This window comes from Nicotiana sylvestris, chromosome 4, assembly GCF_000393655.2.
Source record: "Nicotiana sylvestris chromosome 4, ASM39365v2, whole genome shotgun sequence".
Taxonomy (NCBI): Eukaryota; Viridiplantae; Streptophyta; class Magnoliopsida; order Solanales; family Solanaceae; genus Nicotiana; species Nicotiana sylvestris.
The window spans coordinates 134,360,740-134,380,634 of record NC_091060.1 but is presented as its reverse complement, the minus strand read 5'-3'; the positions used below and the strand labels follow the sequence as shown (position 1 = coordinate 134,380,634).

At 36.0% G+C, this 19,895-nt stretch overlaps 2 protein-coding genes across 2 annotated transcripts; one reads left to right on the top strand and one right to left on the bottom strand.

The window, feature by feature from the left end:
* Nucleotides 1-6,466: 6,466 nt before the first annotated feature.
* On the top strand, nt 6,467-8,100 carry LOC104245929 (probable transcription factor At1g61730). The gene has a single exon (XM_009801637.2). It carries the CDS (start codon nt 6,609-6,611, stop codon nt 7,851-7,853), a length of 1,245 nt encoding a protein of 414 aa, XP_009799939.1. The 5' UTR covers nt 6,467-6,608; the 3' UTR covers nt 7,854-8,100.
* Nucleotides 8,101-10,143: 2,043 nt separating this feature from the next.
* Nucleotides 10,144-17,439, bottom strand: LOC104245930 (cytochrome c oxidase subunit 6b-1-like). Its single transcript, XM_009801638.2, has 5 exons — nt 17,254-17,439; nt 12,320-12,607; nt 12,145-12,227; nt 11,948-12,029; nt 10,144-10,500 (listed from the first exon to the last, which is right to left on the bottom strand). Exons 1-5 carry the CDS (start codon nt 17,293-17,295, stop codon nt 10,447-10,449), a joined length of 549 nt encoding a protein of 182 aa, XP_009799940.1. The 5' UTR covers nt 17,296-17,439; the 3' UTR covers nt 10,144-10,446.
* Between the last annotated feature and the right edge of the window lie 2,456 nt (nt 17,440-19,895).

Here is a 19,895-nt window from a genome sequence, read left to right as displayed (position 1 = left end):
TACCCTCAAGACAACATTTACAATCATTACTCACCTCTATCCGGTCCAAACTCTAGCCCGCGATGCCCTTGCCTCTCGAACTGGCCATTAGATGCTCCAAATCTAACCAAAATCAGTGCAAAACCATCAAAATATGCTAAGGGAAAAAAGCTCACTCGAAAGAAATCAAATTACAACACAAATCCCGAAATTGGCCAACCCGACCCCCGGGCCCACATCTCAGAATCCGATAAAAATTACATCAATAGACTCCTTATCACTCCCCGAGTTCATTCATATAAAAATCACCAAAATCCAACCACAAATGATCCCTCAAATCCCTAATTTTTGGTCTACAATTACAAGTCCTAGTTTCTTCAATATTTAGGCTTAAATTCAACAATTTTCATGATTAATTAGGTAGAAATCACATTAGGATTGAGTATTAAGTCCATAAATCTTACCTCCAAGTGTTCCCCCTTGATTCCCTCTTCAATCCCCTTCAAAAAGCTTCATAATCGCCTAAAAATGGAGGATCTTAGATCCAAAATCGCAGAAATGAGTCTTTTAAACATTCTGCCCAGGCATTCAAATCCTTCTTCACGAATGCGGTCAAAGCCTCGCGTTCGCGAAGCACAACCTGACATTGACCATATTTTCCTCCTTCGCAAACGTGTCTGCTCTCTCACGAACGCGATGCTTCCTGACTCCAACTCTTCGCGAACGCGGCTCCCCTCTCGCGAATGCATAGCTCAATGACCCCAGCCCTTCGCGAACGCAGGACCTCCCTCGCGAATGCGAAGGCCAAATCTTCATCCTCACATGCTAACCCTTCACGAACGAGAGGGCCCACTCGCGAAGGCCAGCTGGTCTGCAACACACACAACAACTTTCTGCAATTTTCTACAACTTGAAATGATCCGTTTAACCATCCGAAACTCACCCGAGGCCCTCGGAACCTCAACCAAACATGCCAACATATCCCATAACATCATTCAAACTTGTTCCAACCTTCGGAACGCTCAAAATAACATCAAAACACCAAATTTGCATTGGATTCAAGTATAAGAATTCCAAAATCTTCTAAATTCCGCTTTCGATCAAAAAGTCTACCAAACCACGTTCGAATGACCTAAAATTTTGCACACACATCCCAAATGACACAAAGGACCTACTGCAACTTCTGAAATTCCATTCCGACCCCTATATCAAAATTTCACCTATCAACCGAAAAACGTCAAAATTCCAATTTCGCCAATTCAAGCCTAAATCTACTCCAGACCTCCAAAACACATTCTGATCACGCTCCTAAGTCCCAAATCACCTTCCGAAGCTATACGAACTATCAGAACTCACATCCGAGTCCTTTAACACATAAATCAATATCCGATTGATTTTTCCAACTTAAGCTTCCTCAAAAGTGACTAAGTGTCTCAAACCTTACCAAAACCTCTCCGAACCCGAGCCAACCAACCCAATAACACAAAATATATCTGAACAAGGTAATAAGAAGCAGAAATGAGGGAAACGGAGCGGTAACTCATGAAACGACTGGTCGGGTCGTTACACTTTGTATGCTCAGAACTTGGCAATCAACAATACACACACAAAAGACTTAATATGGCAGCTACATAAACTGTATTAAAACACATATTTGGTCTTATTGACCTAAAAGAAACATACATAATAAACAGTCACAAAATAAGATAACAAAACATCTATTTGTAGCAGCAAAACAGACACCATAAGATAACAAAATGCGAAATGCAGTCTATAGCCACCTAAAAATCCTTATCATAATACAGAATTGCAGTCTATAGTTGCTTAAAATTTTAGCATAATGCAGCCTATTGCAATACAATCATCAACAAAATAATATCTTGATCAATTGGGTTGTTTTGCAGTGGTGCTTTCCTGGCTCAACTTAGCAGCCATGAACCTTGTTTGAATGAGTTTCTTGCCTCTCAATTGTTGAAGCTGCCTTGATGTCATAGCTTCTTTACCTTTGATGGCCTAGATCTCAAGTTACTTTTGCTGAAGACCTCGCATTCTTAAAGTTTATATAGGACATTCCAGGCTACCAAAATCCAACAGAAAATCAGACAATAAATTCACCTCAATAAGAGAGGTTGTGTTAGAACTTGCATTTTGAATTTTGAAGACACTCTGAGTGTGTAAAACTCCCATCCCAACCATCCTTGGCTTGTTATATTGTGTTGTTACATCAGTGCTAGTACCAACATCCTAAATCAACCAATTAAAAGTAACAATCTGGTAGAAGACATTAAAGGGAAGAACTTCTCCTTTTCTTTAGAACCTTTTGGCCTACCCCTTCCTCTTCTAGTACTTTGCTTTGGTGGCTTTGAACTACCAATACTTGCAGGCATAGAACTTGCTGAAGTAGCAACAATATTACTTCCAGCAGTATTGCTATTGAGCTCTTTATTACACCAAAGTCAAAATGAAGAATAGGGCTGTTGAGCTCCTTATTCAGTATGGGCAATTGGTTGGGTATTAAAAATGTTTAGACCATGTATCCCTTCAGCCAAATGAGGGCAAATATGTTTAATAGTAAGACGGTAGGGGCAATTTTGATTGATTAGTATAACGGAGGGCTATTTTAAATAATATTTAATAGTAGAGGGATATATCTGACCCTTCTCTGTTGATTAAAACGAAAAAAGAATTGAAATGCCCTGACTAGTTCATTCCAAGCTAATGTGAATATTATTTGGAACATTAAACTCGTAGAATGTTTCTAATATTCGTTTGTTAATTTCTTAATTAATTAGAATGTTTACTTTTTCAATATAACTGACACATTTCTACTTAACTACTGGCTATAAGCACCAAGTTTTTGACCTGAAAACTTGTAAGCCGGACTTGAATATAAGCTAATGGACGCTGTAATTTATTGAGATTACGTTGTCATAGAAATCCAGATAACTATTATGACAAGGAGAGGAAAATAATCATGATACAAAGATATAATTATTTTTCAAATCAATCAGTTTGATAAATCAACAAAAATCGGAGTAACGAAACACCTATGCCCCTTATTACACTTTGGATCTAAATATGCTTTTTTCATTATATTATTGGTTTAAATATACCCATTTTCTGTTAATTTTGTCCAAGCCGAACATCGAATCTATATTTGATGAGGTGGATGCCACAACGCCCTAATCCATTTTACCCATTCCTATTTTTTTTTCACTGCTAAAATTTTCTTCTCGTCCACCACCATTATTGCCACCATGAACAATATCTCTTTAAGCACTGCTAGCATGCGTGATATTGGGGGTGACTAATTGAAATATTTTTTTGCAGGCCCAGGTGCTCAAAGCATTTACAAATGGGCAAAATTCAATCTCGCACTGTTTAGATACTTCAATTTTATCTGAGTTGACTATCTGAAAATTCAATATTGTTCATGGTGGTGGTTATGCTTGCAATAATGGGGGAGGAAAAAATTTTAGTGGTGGAAATATAATTAGAGGAGAGGGTAAAATGGGTTAAGAGCACTAAGGTTGTATGCCACACGACATCCACCCCCATCAAATGTCAGTATCACGTATGATTAGATATCCATCTTGGACAAACTTGGAAGAGGATATATTTGATACAATAAAATTACAACAAGAATATATTTGGACCCAAAGTATAACAAAGGTATATTTAAACTTTTTTTCATAATACATAGATATATTTGACCTTTTGCCGATAAACTATAAAAAAATTTGAAAACTGAAGGATTGAAATACTCCAAAGAACAATTTAGGCACAAACAAAAATTCAACAAAGACTATATACAAAAAATTTATTAAACTAGGGAGAGAACTTGGTAGGAGACTTTTTCACAACTCATAAACTCTTGAATCTCTCTCTACATCAGAGTTACCTCTCTACAATAGAAAATATGTAGTAGCACCCCTATTTATAGTACTACAATCTAAAATTGACTAGACTAACAAAACCTATTCCAATATGAACTTGGTAAATAAAATCTAACTAGACATGGATTAAATAAATTAGTAAATACTAAATCCTAGACAACTTAGGAATACTAATTAATCCTGGTTTAATTTCCAACAGCCTCCCTTACACCAAGATCTTCAAACTTGACCATGCCATGAGTTATATTAAGCCTTGTAGAAAAGTACTTTAGATTCTCCACCAATTCCCTAAAATATGTTGCATCAAACAAGTCGCGAGTATCGTCTTAAGTTAACATCAGTTTCCCTTCAATATTGGCCATATATGATTTATCTTTAACCATGGTAAATTCCTTCAAAATATCATCATCATCTTTTTCCTTTACTTTGATATCATCTACTTCTCCAGTTGCCTTATAGTTGGACTTGTACAACCATTCAACTCCAATTTGTCATTCTATAGGTTGCAGGGTAATGCCGCTAATAAATATTTTGTCATGCTCCTTGAAACATGCAATCTCGAACAATGGCATGTAATTGTTTGTATCTTCAATATCTATAATCATGTGTTGTAGTTCTGGATCCCAAGCTATTTTTGCCTCAATCTTGTGCAGATCATCAGAGACTTTCTCTTGATGAATCATCTTGCTTCTTTCATTACTCGGTTCATCTCCAGTACCATCAAATAATTTTTCTTGTGAAATACTAACCTCTTTTGGACTGGCATCCCTTGCAACTAAATCATCCTTTTAATCATCGAATAAATTTTTGAAAGATCAATTTGAATATTATTTGACTTTCCTTTGCATTCAATATAATCTCTATCACAACAAAAATTGCATGTACCTTCTCTTCTTTTCTCCTATATTTTTGAATTTTGGCCATCTTAATTTATCTCCGCCGGATTTGATGTGTCTTCCTTTTCTTTTGGTTGATCATCTTTTTATTGCAATGCATCCTCCATTGTCTCATCTTTCTGTTGATTCAATGATCTCTCGCATGTCACCAATCCCACTTGTAAATCATCAAGTCTGAGAGTGCTAAGATCTTTGGTAGCTTCAAGAATAATTTTTTTGTTGTTAAACTTTAAACTTAGAGACTGCAATATTTTTTCAACAAATTTAACTTTTTCCAATACTTCTCCATTGGCCCTTAGACCATTGACTATTTCTTCAATTCTTGTAAAAATTTCTTTGATAGACTCTGTTGGTCTCATACGAGTTAACTCAAATTGACTCCTAAACTCTTGCAGTTTCTCTTTCTTATGTTAGCAACTTTTTGATATGACTTCACCAAGATTGTCCAAGCCTCCTTTGATGACTTTGCATGCAAATATCTCTTAGATACATGCAATTCGACCTTAATGACGAGATAGTAGCGTGCCTTATAATCTAAAAGTTTCTTCTTCTCCAATTGCGTAGCTGCATCACCCATCAACGTTATGCCTTCTAGGGGTTCCTCAAATTCTTCATCAATAGTAGACCATAATCCAATAGCCTTAAAAAAATTCTTCATCTGTTGATACCAAGTTTGAAATTACTTTTGCCATCAAACATAAAAACAGGACAATTAGGTAATAGAGTGTATATATATATATATATATATATATTGGATCTCCTACCGGCTCTGACAGAATCTCACCCAGGCTTTGATACCAATTTGAAGGATTAAAATACTCCGAAGAACAATTTAGGCACAAGCAAAAATTTAACAAAGACTATACAATTTTTTTTTATTAAACTAGGGAGAGAACTTGGTAGGAGGCTTTTCCACAACTCATAAACTCTTGAATCTCTCTCTATATCGTAGTTACCTCTCTACAATAGAAAATATGTAGTAGCACCCCTATTTATAATACTACAATCTAAAATTGACTAGACTAATAAAACCTATTCCAATATGAACTTGGTAAATCAAACCTAACTAGACATGGATTAAATAAACTAATAAATACTAAATCCTAGACAACTTAGGAATACTAATTAATCTTGATTTAATTTCCAACAAAAACTGCTAAAACAAAAACCAGCTAGAACTTGTTTTATGCCTAATTTGATTTTGGTTGATATTCATGCTAACTTGCACTATTTAAATGTACAGACTCAATCTCATGGTAAAAGCTTACTACATAATTTATTTTACATATATATATATATCCCTAATTTACTACTTCATACTTTAATATTTAATCGAAAAAATTAAATTATTTGTATAGAGTTGTATTCTTGAATTGTAGCTACGTTTGGATATAAATTTAGTTGAAACTTGAAAAAATTGAGTATTTAAAAATGAGATAAAAATGGTTTTCAAAAGTTAAAATTGTGTTTGGATATATATATTTACTTGAAAAGAATTTAAAGTTTTGTGAGTAAAAAACTTTAAAAATTACTCTAGAGCTATGTTTGAGATTTGAAGATTTTATTATCAAAATCTACTAAAAAATAGTACAAAAAAATATTTTTTTTTTAAAAAATTATGATTAAAGCGGGAGCTTAATTTTAATTTGACTAATCTTGAAAAAGAAAAAGTGGTTAATTCCCATTGGCATTCTCACTTATCGATAGTGATGAAGTCCTTGATTTGACGTCGCCTTAAAAGAAAAGAGAGAGAGGGAGACACAGCTGTAATCTACTCTCCTCTATTCTCTTCCCTTTGCGGCTTTGCCCTAATCGCCTAAACCCTTTACCCTTTCAAATGGCTAAGAAGCATACCGAAGAGGAAGAAGAATCCGGCGACGAAATGGAAGTTTCTTCCCCGGGAAACGCAGATTCTGAATCTGAATCTGAATCAGAGTCAGAACCCGAACCCGAACCCGAAAAACAACAACCACCCATGAAAAAACCACCATTTGCCGCTCCAAAAAAACCTCAACCACCTGAAGATTCCTCTTCTTCTGCAGAGGAATCCGGGTCCGAGTCTGAGTTTGAATCAGAATCCGAACCTGGAACTCAGAAACCAAACTCGGTTACAGTAGAACCCTTAGCATCCAAACCCATGGATGGCCCAAAAAAATCTGCTCCCAAGCCTAGATCCAAACCAAATGCTACTGCCAAACCCACTTCTCCTCCTCCGGCGAAGCCATCCGCCGGTGCCGGAGCTAAACGGCCGGTGGCGGTGGACGATGGTAAAACAAAGGAATCTAAGAGGTCTAAGAAGACACCAAAAAAAGAGATTGAAACTCCAGTGAAGCAAAAAACACCCACTGAGGATGTAAAGAGGCAGCTTTTTCAGAGATTATGGAGTGAAGATGACGAAATTGTTATTTTAAAGGGCATGGTTGATTACAGGTTAAAGAAAAAATCCGACCCGGTTGCTGATTTGAGCGCATTTCATGATTTTATTAAAAAATCTTTGCATGTTGATGTGAGTAAGACACAGTTGCAAGATAAGATTAGGAGGTTGAAAAAGAAGTATGAGAACAATGCTGGGAAAGAGAAAAAAGGAAAAAAGGAGAGAACGTTTTCAAAACCCCATGAGCAAAAAACTTATGAATTGTCCAAAAAGATTTGGGGTAAAGAGAAAACTGATAATAAGGGTGAGAAAGTTGAAGAAGTTGATAGAGTAGTGGAGAATGGAACAACTTCAAAAAAGGGGCAAAGTAAGAGTGAGGCCAATGATAATGTTGTTATGGAGAATGGAGTGGAGGAAGGTGAGGAACAGAGTGCTGAGGTGGTGAAGAGGGAGAAAAATATCGAGGTAGCTGCGCAGAATTTGAGTTTGGTTTCGTGTGAGAGAAGTGTTGCTGAATTGGAGAAGTGGCTTGAAGAGAATTCTGGGTTGATTAGTATTGAAACGAGGAATGAGATGAAGGAAAAGTTGATGTCTTTGAAGTTAGCTGAGTTTGACTTGTGCTTCAGGAGGGTGGAACTGATCACTGAGCAGGGGAAGCTGGTGCGCGAAGCTATGGGAGCTTCTGGGATTAACATCTTGCAAAAGTAAACTAATTTAGGGTGAACCTGTTTTTCTAGTTTTGTTTCTGTTTGTAGTTCTGTTAATTGCTAACTTTGTGTAGTTTAGCTCTCTGCATTGACAAGTGGCATATTTCTTTATAAAAAATAGGAGCTTGTTATGTGTGATTTGCTATTGGGTATAAACCATATGTTGTCCAGTCTCGCTGTCTGTAGTTGTCACAACAGCTTATTTAACATATGAATGTTTGCTTTAAGGGAATTTCTTGGATGTGAAATTTATAGGGTTTCATGTTGTTGATTTTGCTGATTCATGGGTTAACCAAATCATAGTTAGTGTTACTCAAGGGCTTCTACTTTGTCGCAGTCATTTATGTTGGTGTATGAGGAGATGTGAATTAGCTTTGGTAAACTTCCTTCTGGGATCAGCTTGTGTGCAGAAGTTCTAAACTTTAGTTCTGGTATGCATCTTTGTATGATGCAATATGGCCACAAACATATTGGTTTCCTTGTATGACTAGGGATGTCAAAAATGAAATGCTGTTAACAACAACCATTTTGATGTAGTTCTTTTCTCAGCCTCTCAGGTGATACTTTAGGTGGATGTGGTTCTTTTCTCTTTACATCAATTTCCTCGAATAATACTTTCTTAAAGGATTTTAACTGCTTCTAGATCCTGACAGTTTGAAAATAGTGTCTTTTACATGAGGAAGTCTGTACAAATATGTACTTTTGTCAAGACACTTAATAGTAATAATATGTTGGGAATTTAAAATGGTCTCTTTATATGGTTTTGGACAATCCTCACCTCATGAGCTAGCTTGTGAGGTTGAGTAATAATATGACTCTGAACATAGGTACATTTTGCTAGTTAAGGGGATAGGACTGCTCCTGCTTTGTTAATGTGAAGTTCTTTTATTTTGGTTGTTTTTCTGAGACAATGATATGGATAAGTAGATCTTGATGAATGTCAGGTTCTGGAAATTTGATGCTGTGTCATCAGACATTGTTGGTATTTCTCATTTCAACGCCTTTCTCCATTTGATTGGTTGTTATTACTGATGCTGCTAGTGCAAGGTCTTTGGTCTGTTCCTTAGACTTGTAGCTTAAAACCAAGCATTTGGTGGATTTGAGTTTAGGTGACATAGTCTATCATTTCTTCAGGATTACTATTATTAGGATATCGACCCCACCACTTAAGTTGTCATTCAAGAATACTTGGTGTCCTTTAGGAAATTGATTTAAAATTTAAGGATGTTGCCTTGAGTTTGACTGACCCCTTTTGTTGTTCTACTTGGTTTTTAAATTTGCAAGTGTAGTGCCTTCATAAAGGCCTGGTATCTTGAGTTCCTTCTGTTTGCACTCTTAATGTAGTTATCTATCTATCTACCTGCTAGTTGCGTCTCCACGTAGACGCCTATCTCTCTGGTGGTACTATCCAGTCTATTCTCTTTCCACCAATTTTGATTAGGAGTTATGTTTTTGGCTTTTGGTAACATATCATTTCAGCTACCCTCTAAAGTTTCTCTGGTTCTAGTTATCCCCAAAAATATTTGAGAGACTTAGGCATACCGATGTATTGCTATTGCATGGACCAGATTGCCGCCCTAGAGGCGAAGCTTAGGGGCGATCAGCTCATCTCGAAAGGAAATTATCCTATGCACATGGTCAAGCAAAATTGTTGCTTTTCCTATGCTATGTTTATAGTTCGATGAGATAATACAATCCCTTTGGTGCATGCCTAGCCAGAATCGTTCATGATTCTTTTTCTATTTGTTAGCCACAATAGTTTTTTGTTTAGTGCATGCATAAGGGGTGCAAGATGCAAAACTGTAGAATCTCCCATACACATTAAGGGAGCAAAATTCCAGATGGAGAACTGACCATTTTAATAACCCATTAATAAAGATTTTCAGAGCCTAAGGGCACTCAATCGTGCAATTCTCATAGTTCTCTAAACTCACGAGCAAGCAGCACAGAATAATGGCGATAATTGCTAGTTTCGTCAATAAATTATTGTTTATTCAAGCATAGAGGTGTATCTTATTTAGGCTGGTGCATGACAAGATAACCTTAGACAAGTCCTACCACTGAGGCAAACTCACAGTTTGAAACCAGCTTTCCCTGGAAGGAAAGACAGGTTTTCCTTGTTTCTATCGTAAAAATCTTTAAACCAGATTATTGAGATCTTATATTTCTACTACTCGCTAGATTAAAACTATAATCTTCTTCGTATAATGAGAACAATGGCTAGAAATCCCATGAGCAGATATTTGGCATGAGGTATGAGGTGGCACATGCCATGTGAGAGGATCTAAATATAGGGATGGAAAAATAAGCATTATTTGTGTGATATTAGCCATCAGTTCGAATCGTTTATAAAATGTGAACAATAGATGATTCATCACAAGTAAACTACAAGAGACTGATGCGTGAAAATTGTATTTAGGAAGATGATAACTCAGTAAGAGATGATCCAAAACAACTTTTTTGTAGCTGCGAACTCATTGAAGGCTTGAACTAGTTCCAATAAGCACGGCAAAATTTATTGATAACAAAAATGGAGTCCCCATTCATTTGGGAATTCAGATGCAGCAAGGACGAGAACAATTGGGCACCACAACTTACAATGGTCCGGGAAAGGTGCCATTCTCTCTCTGCTCATTCCATCTGTCAATCTGCAGCCATTATCAAAAGCAACGAAGAACACATGAAGCTGACAACATGAGATTGTAAGGGCACATAAAATAGAATTACCACCAGAGCCAAAAGTTTACGATTTAAGAAGATATCACGTGTTAGCCAGAAAAACTGCCTGTGTGTTAGCCAGAAAAACTATCTAACAAATGACAAGGTCTTTATTTGGTAATTTTTGTTTTTTGATAAGGCCTATTTGGTAATATTTTAGTTTAATCTTGTTTTAGGCTGTGCTCCACAAAAAGATATCCTCACTCAAGCATTTGATACTACTGGCTACATCTGACTAACACAATTAGTATTAGGGATCATAGCTGTAACCGCTCAATAGTGCACATCTCAGCCATGTCCACCACAATCACTACCCGCAGAATACTTAAATTGCTAACTTCACTCACGGTAACTCCACCAGGAAACTGTGTCACTACATTGCTACGCTTGAACCCTCAACCGAGCTAGCATCAAGGGCATATCAAGATCAATACCAAGTTCTCCTAGTAATTTCATGACTGCCACATTGCTGACAACAATGCTCCAGCCATACACACCAGAAAGTCACTACTTCATTTAATTCCAAACTTTCACCGCCACCTTCCAGAGTGTATATACAATCAAGACAATTTTACATGAAAGCGCGTTACGAAGAAAGTCCTGTAAAAACCTATATATTGGAATGTGGGGCTCGGGTTAGGATGTCATCCTGGTGGTTACTACCTGATTGGGTCTCCTAGGATGGCCCTAGGGATTTAAATCCACAAGCACAAGTCTTTTCCTGCAGTTTCAGCAAAAAGATTGAAAGACCAAACTCAAATGTCAATGGATGTGTTTTCCCATTTCAGCTGATATGAAATACTGCCCAAGAAATCATGCCCCCAGATTTTGCACAGCTCGGCTCTCCTATATATCAAAGACAGAAAAGTATCCATCTTCCTCTTTACTGCAGGATATTGAGAGCAGCTGAGCAGATCTCTAACTCCCTCCCCATCCCTCCTTCCCTCCCATATTTGGATTTTTCCAACTGCCCGTGACAAGTGTCAACCAATCCCTCCTTTCTTCCCTAGACTCACTTGTTTTGTTGTCTATAATTCACGAGATCTCAATCAAAGCCTCACCATGCCTCCCCTCCTCCCATCCCGAAATTATGATAACAAAGTTCTGCATTACAATTCCAACATTACATGTTCATGAACCATAGGACCACCTTAGTGATTTAAAGTTCTAACAGTTTCGACTCATAGTGTCAAATCCACATTAAAATTCAACCTGTCCATCCACTGCTCAATGGGAATTCCGTCTCGTTAGCAGACACCTAGTACATAATTTATCCCATATTTGCCAAAAGATTAGTTAAACACGGGAATCAAGACAATTTAGCATTCTTCCAAAAGCATATAACTATGAAGATCCAAAGCTATAAAACAAACATACCCATTCACCAGGGCAAAGGGAACGGTAGTACTTGGCAAATTTGTCACACTCAGGTGCACCTTCACCCTTTGCAGCTACACAACTGAAAGACAAACCAATTGTACATAAATGAAACTTTATTACTCCAATAGATTTAGAATACAAGATACACAGAAAGAAACACAAGAGGAATGGCTAGTATAGCTGCGTTTACTGACCGATGATATTCGACATATCTGGTAAAGCAGTGCCTTGTCTGATTTGTAGTAGGGAAGCGGAAGTCAGCAGGCGCTGTCTCAAGCTGATTGCCGATCATAACATAAACAACAGAATACCGTCAATGCATATCAGCACTAGTAAAAGGAGTCAACATTAATGGTTAACATATCTAACCTTAATCTCAGGGGTTTCAACAGCAGATCCCTCATTTCCCGAGGTCTCATCTTCAGTACTTTCGCTGCTTTCATCACTGGAAGCCTCGACAGGTGGAGAGGCTTCAGCTGCAGCTTCACTGTTTTCCTCAGGTGCAGGGGAAACTTCAGTGCTCTCAACCACTGGATCTTCCTCAGTTTTGGAAATAACTTCTTCAGTTGGGGCAGCTGAAGGGGTCTTAACCTCAGTTTCTTCCACTGGTTTTGCTGCCTCAGGGGATTTCTCTTCCTGCGCTTTCAGCAAGTATTGCTGCAAATCCAGGAACAGGACAAAGTTTGTCATTTGCAACAAAAAACTCTATCAGTAGCGAAGAAAATCTCAATGCAAAATAATAAAGCCAAAGACTATTATTATGCGCTGAAATTTTTTGATAACAAAGTAAATGACAGTTATTATAATATTAAATTCTAGAGAAACATGTCAAAGTGGAAGAGTTAAATAAGTTACAAGCTCACAACTAGGTGAAGAAAAGATGTTAGAACACATTTCACTACTCGATGATCAATTCGAAAGTGACTGCTCCAGCAAAACAATGACGCGAGGGGGAGCAATTTCAAGAAGGTGCCCACTTCGGAGGGAGAGGCACTAAGGTAACCATGCGAGAAGTAGTTGCTTCTTTGAATCTAAGTTAAACGATGAAGAAAAAGGAGAAATTATTGACAGAAGATATTTTTTTTTTTTTTTTTTGGCTATTTGTGTACTGGGACTCTTCTCTAGCACACTTCAGTTCTCCTAGTTGTCCTTTCTTCTCCTCTCTTGGTACACTTGGGTTCTTCTTCCCCTCCTCTCTTGGTATACTTCGGTAGTGCTTCGTGTTCTTCTATTACTTTAGCTTTTGGGCTTATCTTAGCCTTTTTCTTCTCCCTTTCTTCTCCATTCCTATCGTGTTCTCTATTCTTCAAATTCTTGATTTATAGATAGATTGTTAGGAAAATAATAAAAATAACTCAAATAAAGCTAAATTATCCATAAATCGTCTTAAACAACTAAATATACAACTGAACGTTGCAAATTAAATATTTTTATAGCTTATTAATAATAAATGAAATCCATTTTTGTGATTGAAGTTATTGATCAAAAAATTGAATGTTGCGTATGATTTATTCTATTACTTGGATATATCACTGCAAATTAGTCATTTTATGGCTCATTAATAAGATTGAATATCAATTTTGTGCTTGAAGTAATCCTTCCATGGGCTTGTTGAAATTACTTTGGAATAGTATCTAATTTCAGTTATTGGATTTCTTTGTTTAAATTATAGGGGGAGGGGAAAGTGGGGAGGGGAAAGGGGAGAGGGTATTACTCCTTGCATGCGGAATCGAACCCTCACCAACAAGGTGAAAGGTCAGGTAGTCAACCAACTCACGACTAAGATTCCCTATTGTCGGAATTAAACTTTTTGTTTTTGGATAAGTGCCGGGATCAATATAAATGTTGTATATTGGATGTTGCAATCAATAATAGCAATTATGATGTTATAATTACAATATTAAATTGTCTAGGTGTACGTTGAACGTTTTCAAGACGAATACGCCTCCCTTCTTCCTACTCACTTAAGGCCCAGAAGGCTTTTTTTTCCCTTGCTTTTTTGCTTTTATTTTATATTGATAAATGCATTTTCAAGAAGCTCTATTCCGGAATAAATGTTGATCTAGGTTATCCAACTGATATGCAGGAGAATCTAGAGGAACTCTTGAGTCTTGACAAAATAAAGCTGGATTATTCATGTAAATGCTCGACGAATTTTCATTCTTCTAAAAAGCAAATTATGGTGTCATTTATTTACTTTAAAAGTGAAACATTCTTGCAGTATATATTATGTATGAGAGAATTACACATACATAGCAACTAAATGGCCTATATATAACTTTGCAAAGTTGCAGCCCAAAAACAATAGGCCAAGGTTCAACATCCAACTCCAAATAGGTTCTCGAATCGCTTTTCAGTTTTTTTTTGGTTAAAATCTCAAGCTTCTAATCCAATCTTCGAATCAGTAATTGCGACTCAAACTTTAGTTCAACAAACCAAATCCATTTGGGTGGTGAAATTTAGATTTTTAAGATAATTCACCATTATTGAACAAGCTTAAATAAGCAGTTTTAAATTTCGAATTTGATTTTGTGAGAAATTTGGAGTGAATATTGTTTAGACTAGTTAGAAATAGTCTAAGGAGGTTGTTTATAAAGTTTAAGTTATTTAATGGAGATTTGGACTGATTTTAAACAATAATTGCACTTTTATACAAGGCAAGTACATTGTGTATATAGGTGTATAAAAATGTATAACAGTATATAAAAGGTGTTTATATTGTTATACAAGGTGTTTATACACCCATATACAACATTATACAAAAATTGACTTCGTCTCCTTCCTTACGCCTCTTCTAAAATTTAACTCAAATCTAGCTCAAATCTATTCCAAATCACTTCAAACTTAAGTTTTGAACTTCTCTTGACGTTCCCAATCCAATCAACTAACAAACTCGAAAAACTCAATTTTCGAAATTGAAGTTTCGAATAGTCTTCAATGGTGGAATTCTAGTCATCAAGTCTTCAATTAAACACAATAAAGAGAAGACCGACTTCACCACCACATACAAAAACCATATATGGTATTGAATTAACGAACAAGGTAAATTATGAATGAAAGCAAGAAACTTTATCTTGATTTGAAATTCTTCTTCCATGGTGTAGGACCATGATGACCTCTGCAATTTGGACTATAAAACTTTCCACCTAATTGGCTCATCCAAAGACTGAATACACTACCTCAAACAAACAAGGCAATTTCATCAGCTCAAAATCATTTCGAAGGCACCGAAGAGAATGTAAAAGGCAAACCAACTTTGAGGATGGAGAGCTCGTTCTTGATGTTGCCCATATTTTGGCATCATTTAGTGACGCTTCCATTCATGAGACTGTCTTTAATGTGGGGCTACTAAGGAATGAAATATTTTTTCAAGTTATATACAAAGTGGGCCAAACTAGTTAAAACACTGGCCAATTTTGGTAGCATCATCGGGCCCCAACTGATAAAGGGAGTAATCTTTTCTTATGTTTATGATAGCACCAAGCAACGCATACCTCTTTATAAAACTAGATCGAGCAAGACCAACCCAGCCAAGGACTAGGGGCTGATAAGGTTGAACTTCCCTTAAATTAAGCATAATAGTATATATTCAGTAATGCTTTACTTCAGGATGACTTTAACAATTCAGTTGCTTTTGAAACTTTTTTCCTTTTGTGAAGAAATTGTAAGAAAAAGTAAACACATTCACATTTCAGTAAAGATTTGTTACAAAGTTTCTTTATTAATAGTAAATTTAACTTGTGATATGCTCAAATAAATTGGTTACGGACAGATCTTAACTCCTTACAGCTTTCTAATTGACAACCATTTTATGGAAATTCATTTTTCGTTGCATTTCTTTACATGTTCACTTGGCTATTCTCTCTAGAAATGAACAAAGCATATAGTTTTCCCATAAACCCCACACACTTAGGATATAAACTACTTGGCTTTCCTCGCTTTGCCTTCGCTTTCTCGATCACTAGATGCACCTCAAATGCCATCAACTGACTATGTAAATACCCAAGAAAGCGTCAATCTTTTGCCATAAAAACTAACATTCATCTTTGATCTTGTTATTCACTCACTATATACTCAAAACACATTTCTTCACTCTCAAAAACACATTCTTCATTCTGCAAGAAAGATGGAGAACTTTCCGATTATCAACTTGGAAAAGCTAAATGGAGTGATAGAGCTTCCACCCAGGGAATGATTAGAGATACACTCAAAAACTTCATTCTACATAACTCAGAATACTCTTTCGAAGAACCTCGAAAAAAGTCCTCCATCTCTCCTGCTCTTCATCTCTACCTTTTGTCAGTAAGTGCAGGAGAAAAGAACCTTTTCGCTCAAAACAGTGTCCCCCTTTTCAAACTATGCTTTATGAACGAGTATCTTGACAATTAGATTTATTTTCTAAGTTTTCTCAACTTATGCAAGTTAAATTAATAAAGTCTATTGTTGCCATCGTTGTCTTTTTAATACAAGCTACAAAAATGGAGAAATGCATAACTCTAGCATTAATGTTTGCTTGCATATATACCTGAAGTTGATAATACCAGTTAACCAATTCAGACTATGCAAATCCGATATTAAGTTTCGTAAAAATCTGGATGTTTTAGGATGAGATTTGGTATAATCGGACCCACTATGCAAAGTCTTTGGACATAGGATTTTTTGTAATAGGAGCTAATCCAACTTCTTTTGTATTCTTTTGCATCTTCTTGATGCGAATAATATTAACACCTTACTTCATCAAAAAGAAAATGGAGACACTGTATCGAGTGAAAAGGTACTTTTCTGCTGCAGTAACTAACGGACAAAAGGGTAGAGGGAAGAGCGGGAGAACTTTTTTTTTTGAGGTTCTTTGAAAGAGTATTGTGAGTTATGCAGAATGAAGTTTTTGAGTGTATCTGTAATCATTCCCATGGTGGAAGCTCTCTCACCACCATTCAGTTTTTCCAAGTTGATAACTGGGAAGTTCTCCATCAACTGCTCGTGTAAATCAAAATCAAGATAAGAAAAGACTCTAGCAAATCACTATAAATGAATTTCTTTAAAATCAGAACTAGTTCATATTTTCTCTTTCTAAAACTAAATGCCAATATTCATTAAATTAAGAAACAAATAAATTCTCAGTCTCAGAACTGGAACAAAATTACAGATCAAGCTTATATCCAGATCGAAACTTCAACTGGATCACGAGTATTTCAAAAAAATAAAAATTTATGAACAAAGATAGAATAAAATTGAACATAATATGATCACAAAGCGCAAACGAAACAGAAAACTGAAAATTGGAGTAGCATTTTGCTAATTACCTCAGATAAGGATGGAGCATTTGAGGTATCAACTTCGGCCATTGCTGGATTCAGCTGCGACGGCGGCCGATAGGCCAAGCTTTGACCAATAAAATAGCAAAGCGCTTAGGTTTTTGGTGGAATGTTCAGTTCGGTCAGTATTGAGTCGATGGGAAAGTGATGGCGAGAGAAATTGGAGACGCCATCTCTTCTGCCGTTAGGAAAGGCTCACGTATCGAGGACTGGCCCATGGGCCTCCAAGTCTCTGTGGTTACTGGACTTGATCTGATTTGACTCAGTCCAAAGTTGTAAAAATAGCAGGGTATAGCCAGTTTTCAGATTGATCATTCAGAAATAGCTAGCGTTTACGAATTCAATAAAAAATAGCCACTATTTTGTTGCAGCAGAGATCGATCCAGCATAATATACTGGAGTTCGGTGCATTTGTATATGAACTCCAGCATATTATGTTGGACCGGTATACTTTGCTGACTCCAGTATATTATACTGGACAATTATACTTGCTGGAACTCCAGTATATTATGCTGGAGTTCTAGAGTACTTATGCTGAAACTCCATCATATTATGCTGGAGTTCCAGCATACTTATCCTGGAACTCCAGTATAATATGCTGGAGTTCAAGCATACTTATGCCAATATAATAATATACTGGCATATTTTCTGGGTTTTGAACAGTATTTTCGCCCAGATTTATCTTTACATGAAAAGTGGCTAAATTTCGATTACTTTTGAAACTGCGCTATTTTTGAACGTTCAGTTGTAAATCTGGCTATTTTTGAATTTCTCCCTCCAAAGTTGGGGATAGACAGGATAGCCCTATCAGGGGCTCGTCTTTAAGACGTGAAAATAGCACAGGCTAATCAGTTTTGGGATTGATAATTGAAAAATAGTACTTATTTGTAAAGTCATTTTAAATAGTTACTATTTTGTTGAAACATAAAAAATTACAGCATAATATGCGGGATTATGAAATAGAATAACTTTAAGCATATTATGTTGGAACTCCGGCACATGGAAAGTTCTAGCATAATATGCTGGATTATGGAGCTACTGCATATAAACTTCCCGCATATTATATTAGAACTCCAACACATTAATGTAATTCCAACACATTATGCTGGAAATTCATGTAAATAAATTTAAATTCTAGCATATTATGCTGGAATTTTTTCGAATTTTTAAGGATATTTTTGTTCAGATTTTATCTTTCACGTAAAAGTGGCTAAACTTTGATTATTTTTGAAACTATGACTATTTTTCAATTATCATTATAAATCTGGCTATTTTTGATTATTTTTTTTTCTCGCTGATTCTTGGACCAGTGAGAATTGCTTTCAATGATTTACCTGTTTAGATCAAGAGAATGGGAGGGGAAATGTGAAGAAAAATATCAGTTGACAATAGAACATTTAACGTTTTTAGAATAAGAGAGGCTTGCAGCTTAACAGCAATTGAATCAAAGCCCGATTGCTATACAGTTTAATCCTCTTTAGCCTTTACCCCATGTTATAGCAAGGAAATATTTTGGTGTTGTGATCTGAAACAACCTCTTTATCCTTCTAAGGTAGGGGTAAGATTGCGTACATCTTATCATCCCTAGACCCACTTCTGAGAAAATATTGGGTTTGTTGTTGTTTATGTCCCTCTTATTCATTGAAACTCACTTTTGGGTAATTACAGAATCTTTTTTCTTTTTTAATTAATATTTTGGATACTAAACTCCTTTTACTTACCCTGAGTTGGGAACACATTAATCGTAGAAAAAATATTAAAATCTTTCTTTTCATAAGCTTTAAGCGTTCAAAGGATGCATATGATTTTTGAGAAGCTTCATTTTCTTCTGTTTCATGCCGTATTAATTAGTAGTAATATTTTTGCTCGGAATTAACAAAAACCTGTAAATAAAGGTATTTTAATTGTCTCTGATGATCAGATGAAGGGGCAGGGTGTGTCAATTGACATGAAAAGGTTCAGGTTTGGTCGTGGAAATTTTAAAAGGAAGATTTTATTTTTACAACGTTAACAGTAAGGCAGCTTTGTGGAAGGCAACTTTAGGAGAGGTTCATGTTAGAGGTACCATATGACATTCAATATAAATTTATCACTATTCAATATAAATTTATCACTGTTCATAAAGATTGGTACGAGGGCCTATGTTAATATTTGACTATTTCTTAAAGACATTTAAAAGTATATATGGAGTTTTTGTCAAAGTTTCGGGGTGCCCGTGACCCTGCGTCCGCCTTTGGTTCATGTGATTGGCCAAAATAAAATAGTAGTAATAATGTAATATCAATCATGTGACACACGTGCCCAATAATTTGGAAAGTATTTCTAATCAATGAATGGATGTGTTATTTTTTAAACAAGCCAAAACATATATTAGGAGTATTATTCATAATCGTGATTAGTTTGGAGATAATGGTTTACTACAGTAAGAGGTAATTCAAGTATAACTTTGCTTTTTCTTCCTTTTGCTTTATTTAATCATATTTCCAAACTTAATGTTCAAGCATGCATTCGTACGTGGACTAAGTTTAAGTTATTGGACCACATCTTATGGTGATACGTAGTGTAGCTAGCGTAGTATTTGGTTAGCTTAACATTTGAGCTATTAATCCGTATGCTTCTGTTTTAGCTTA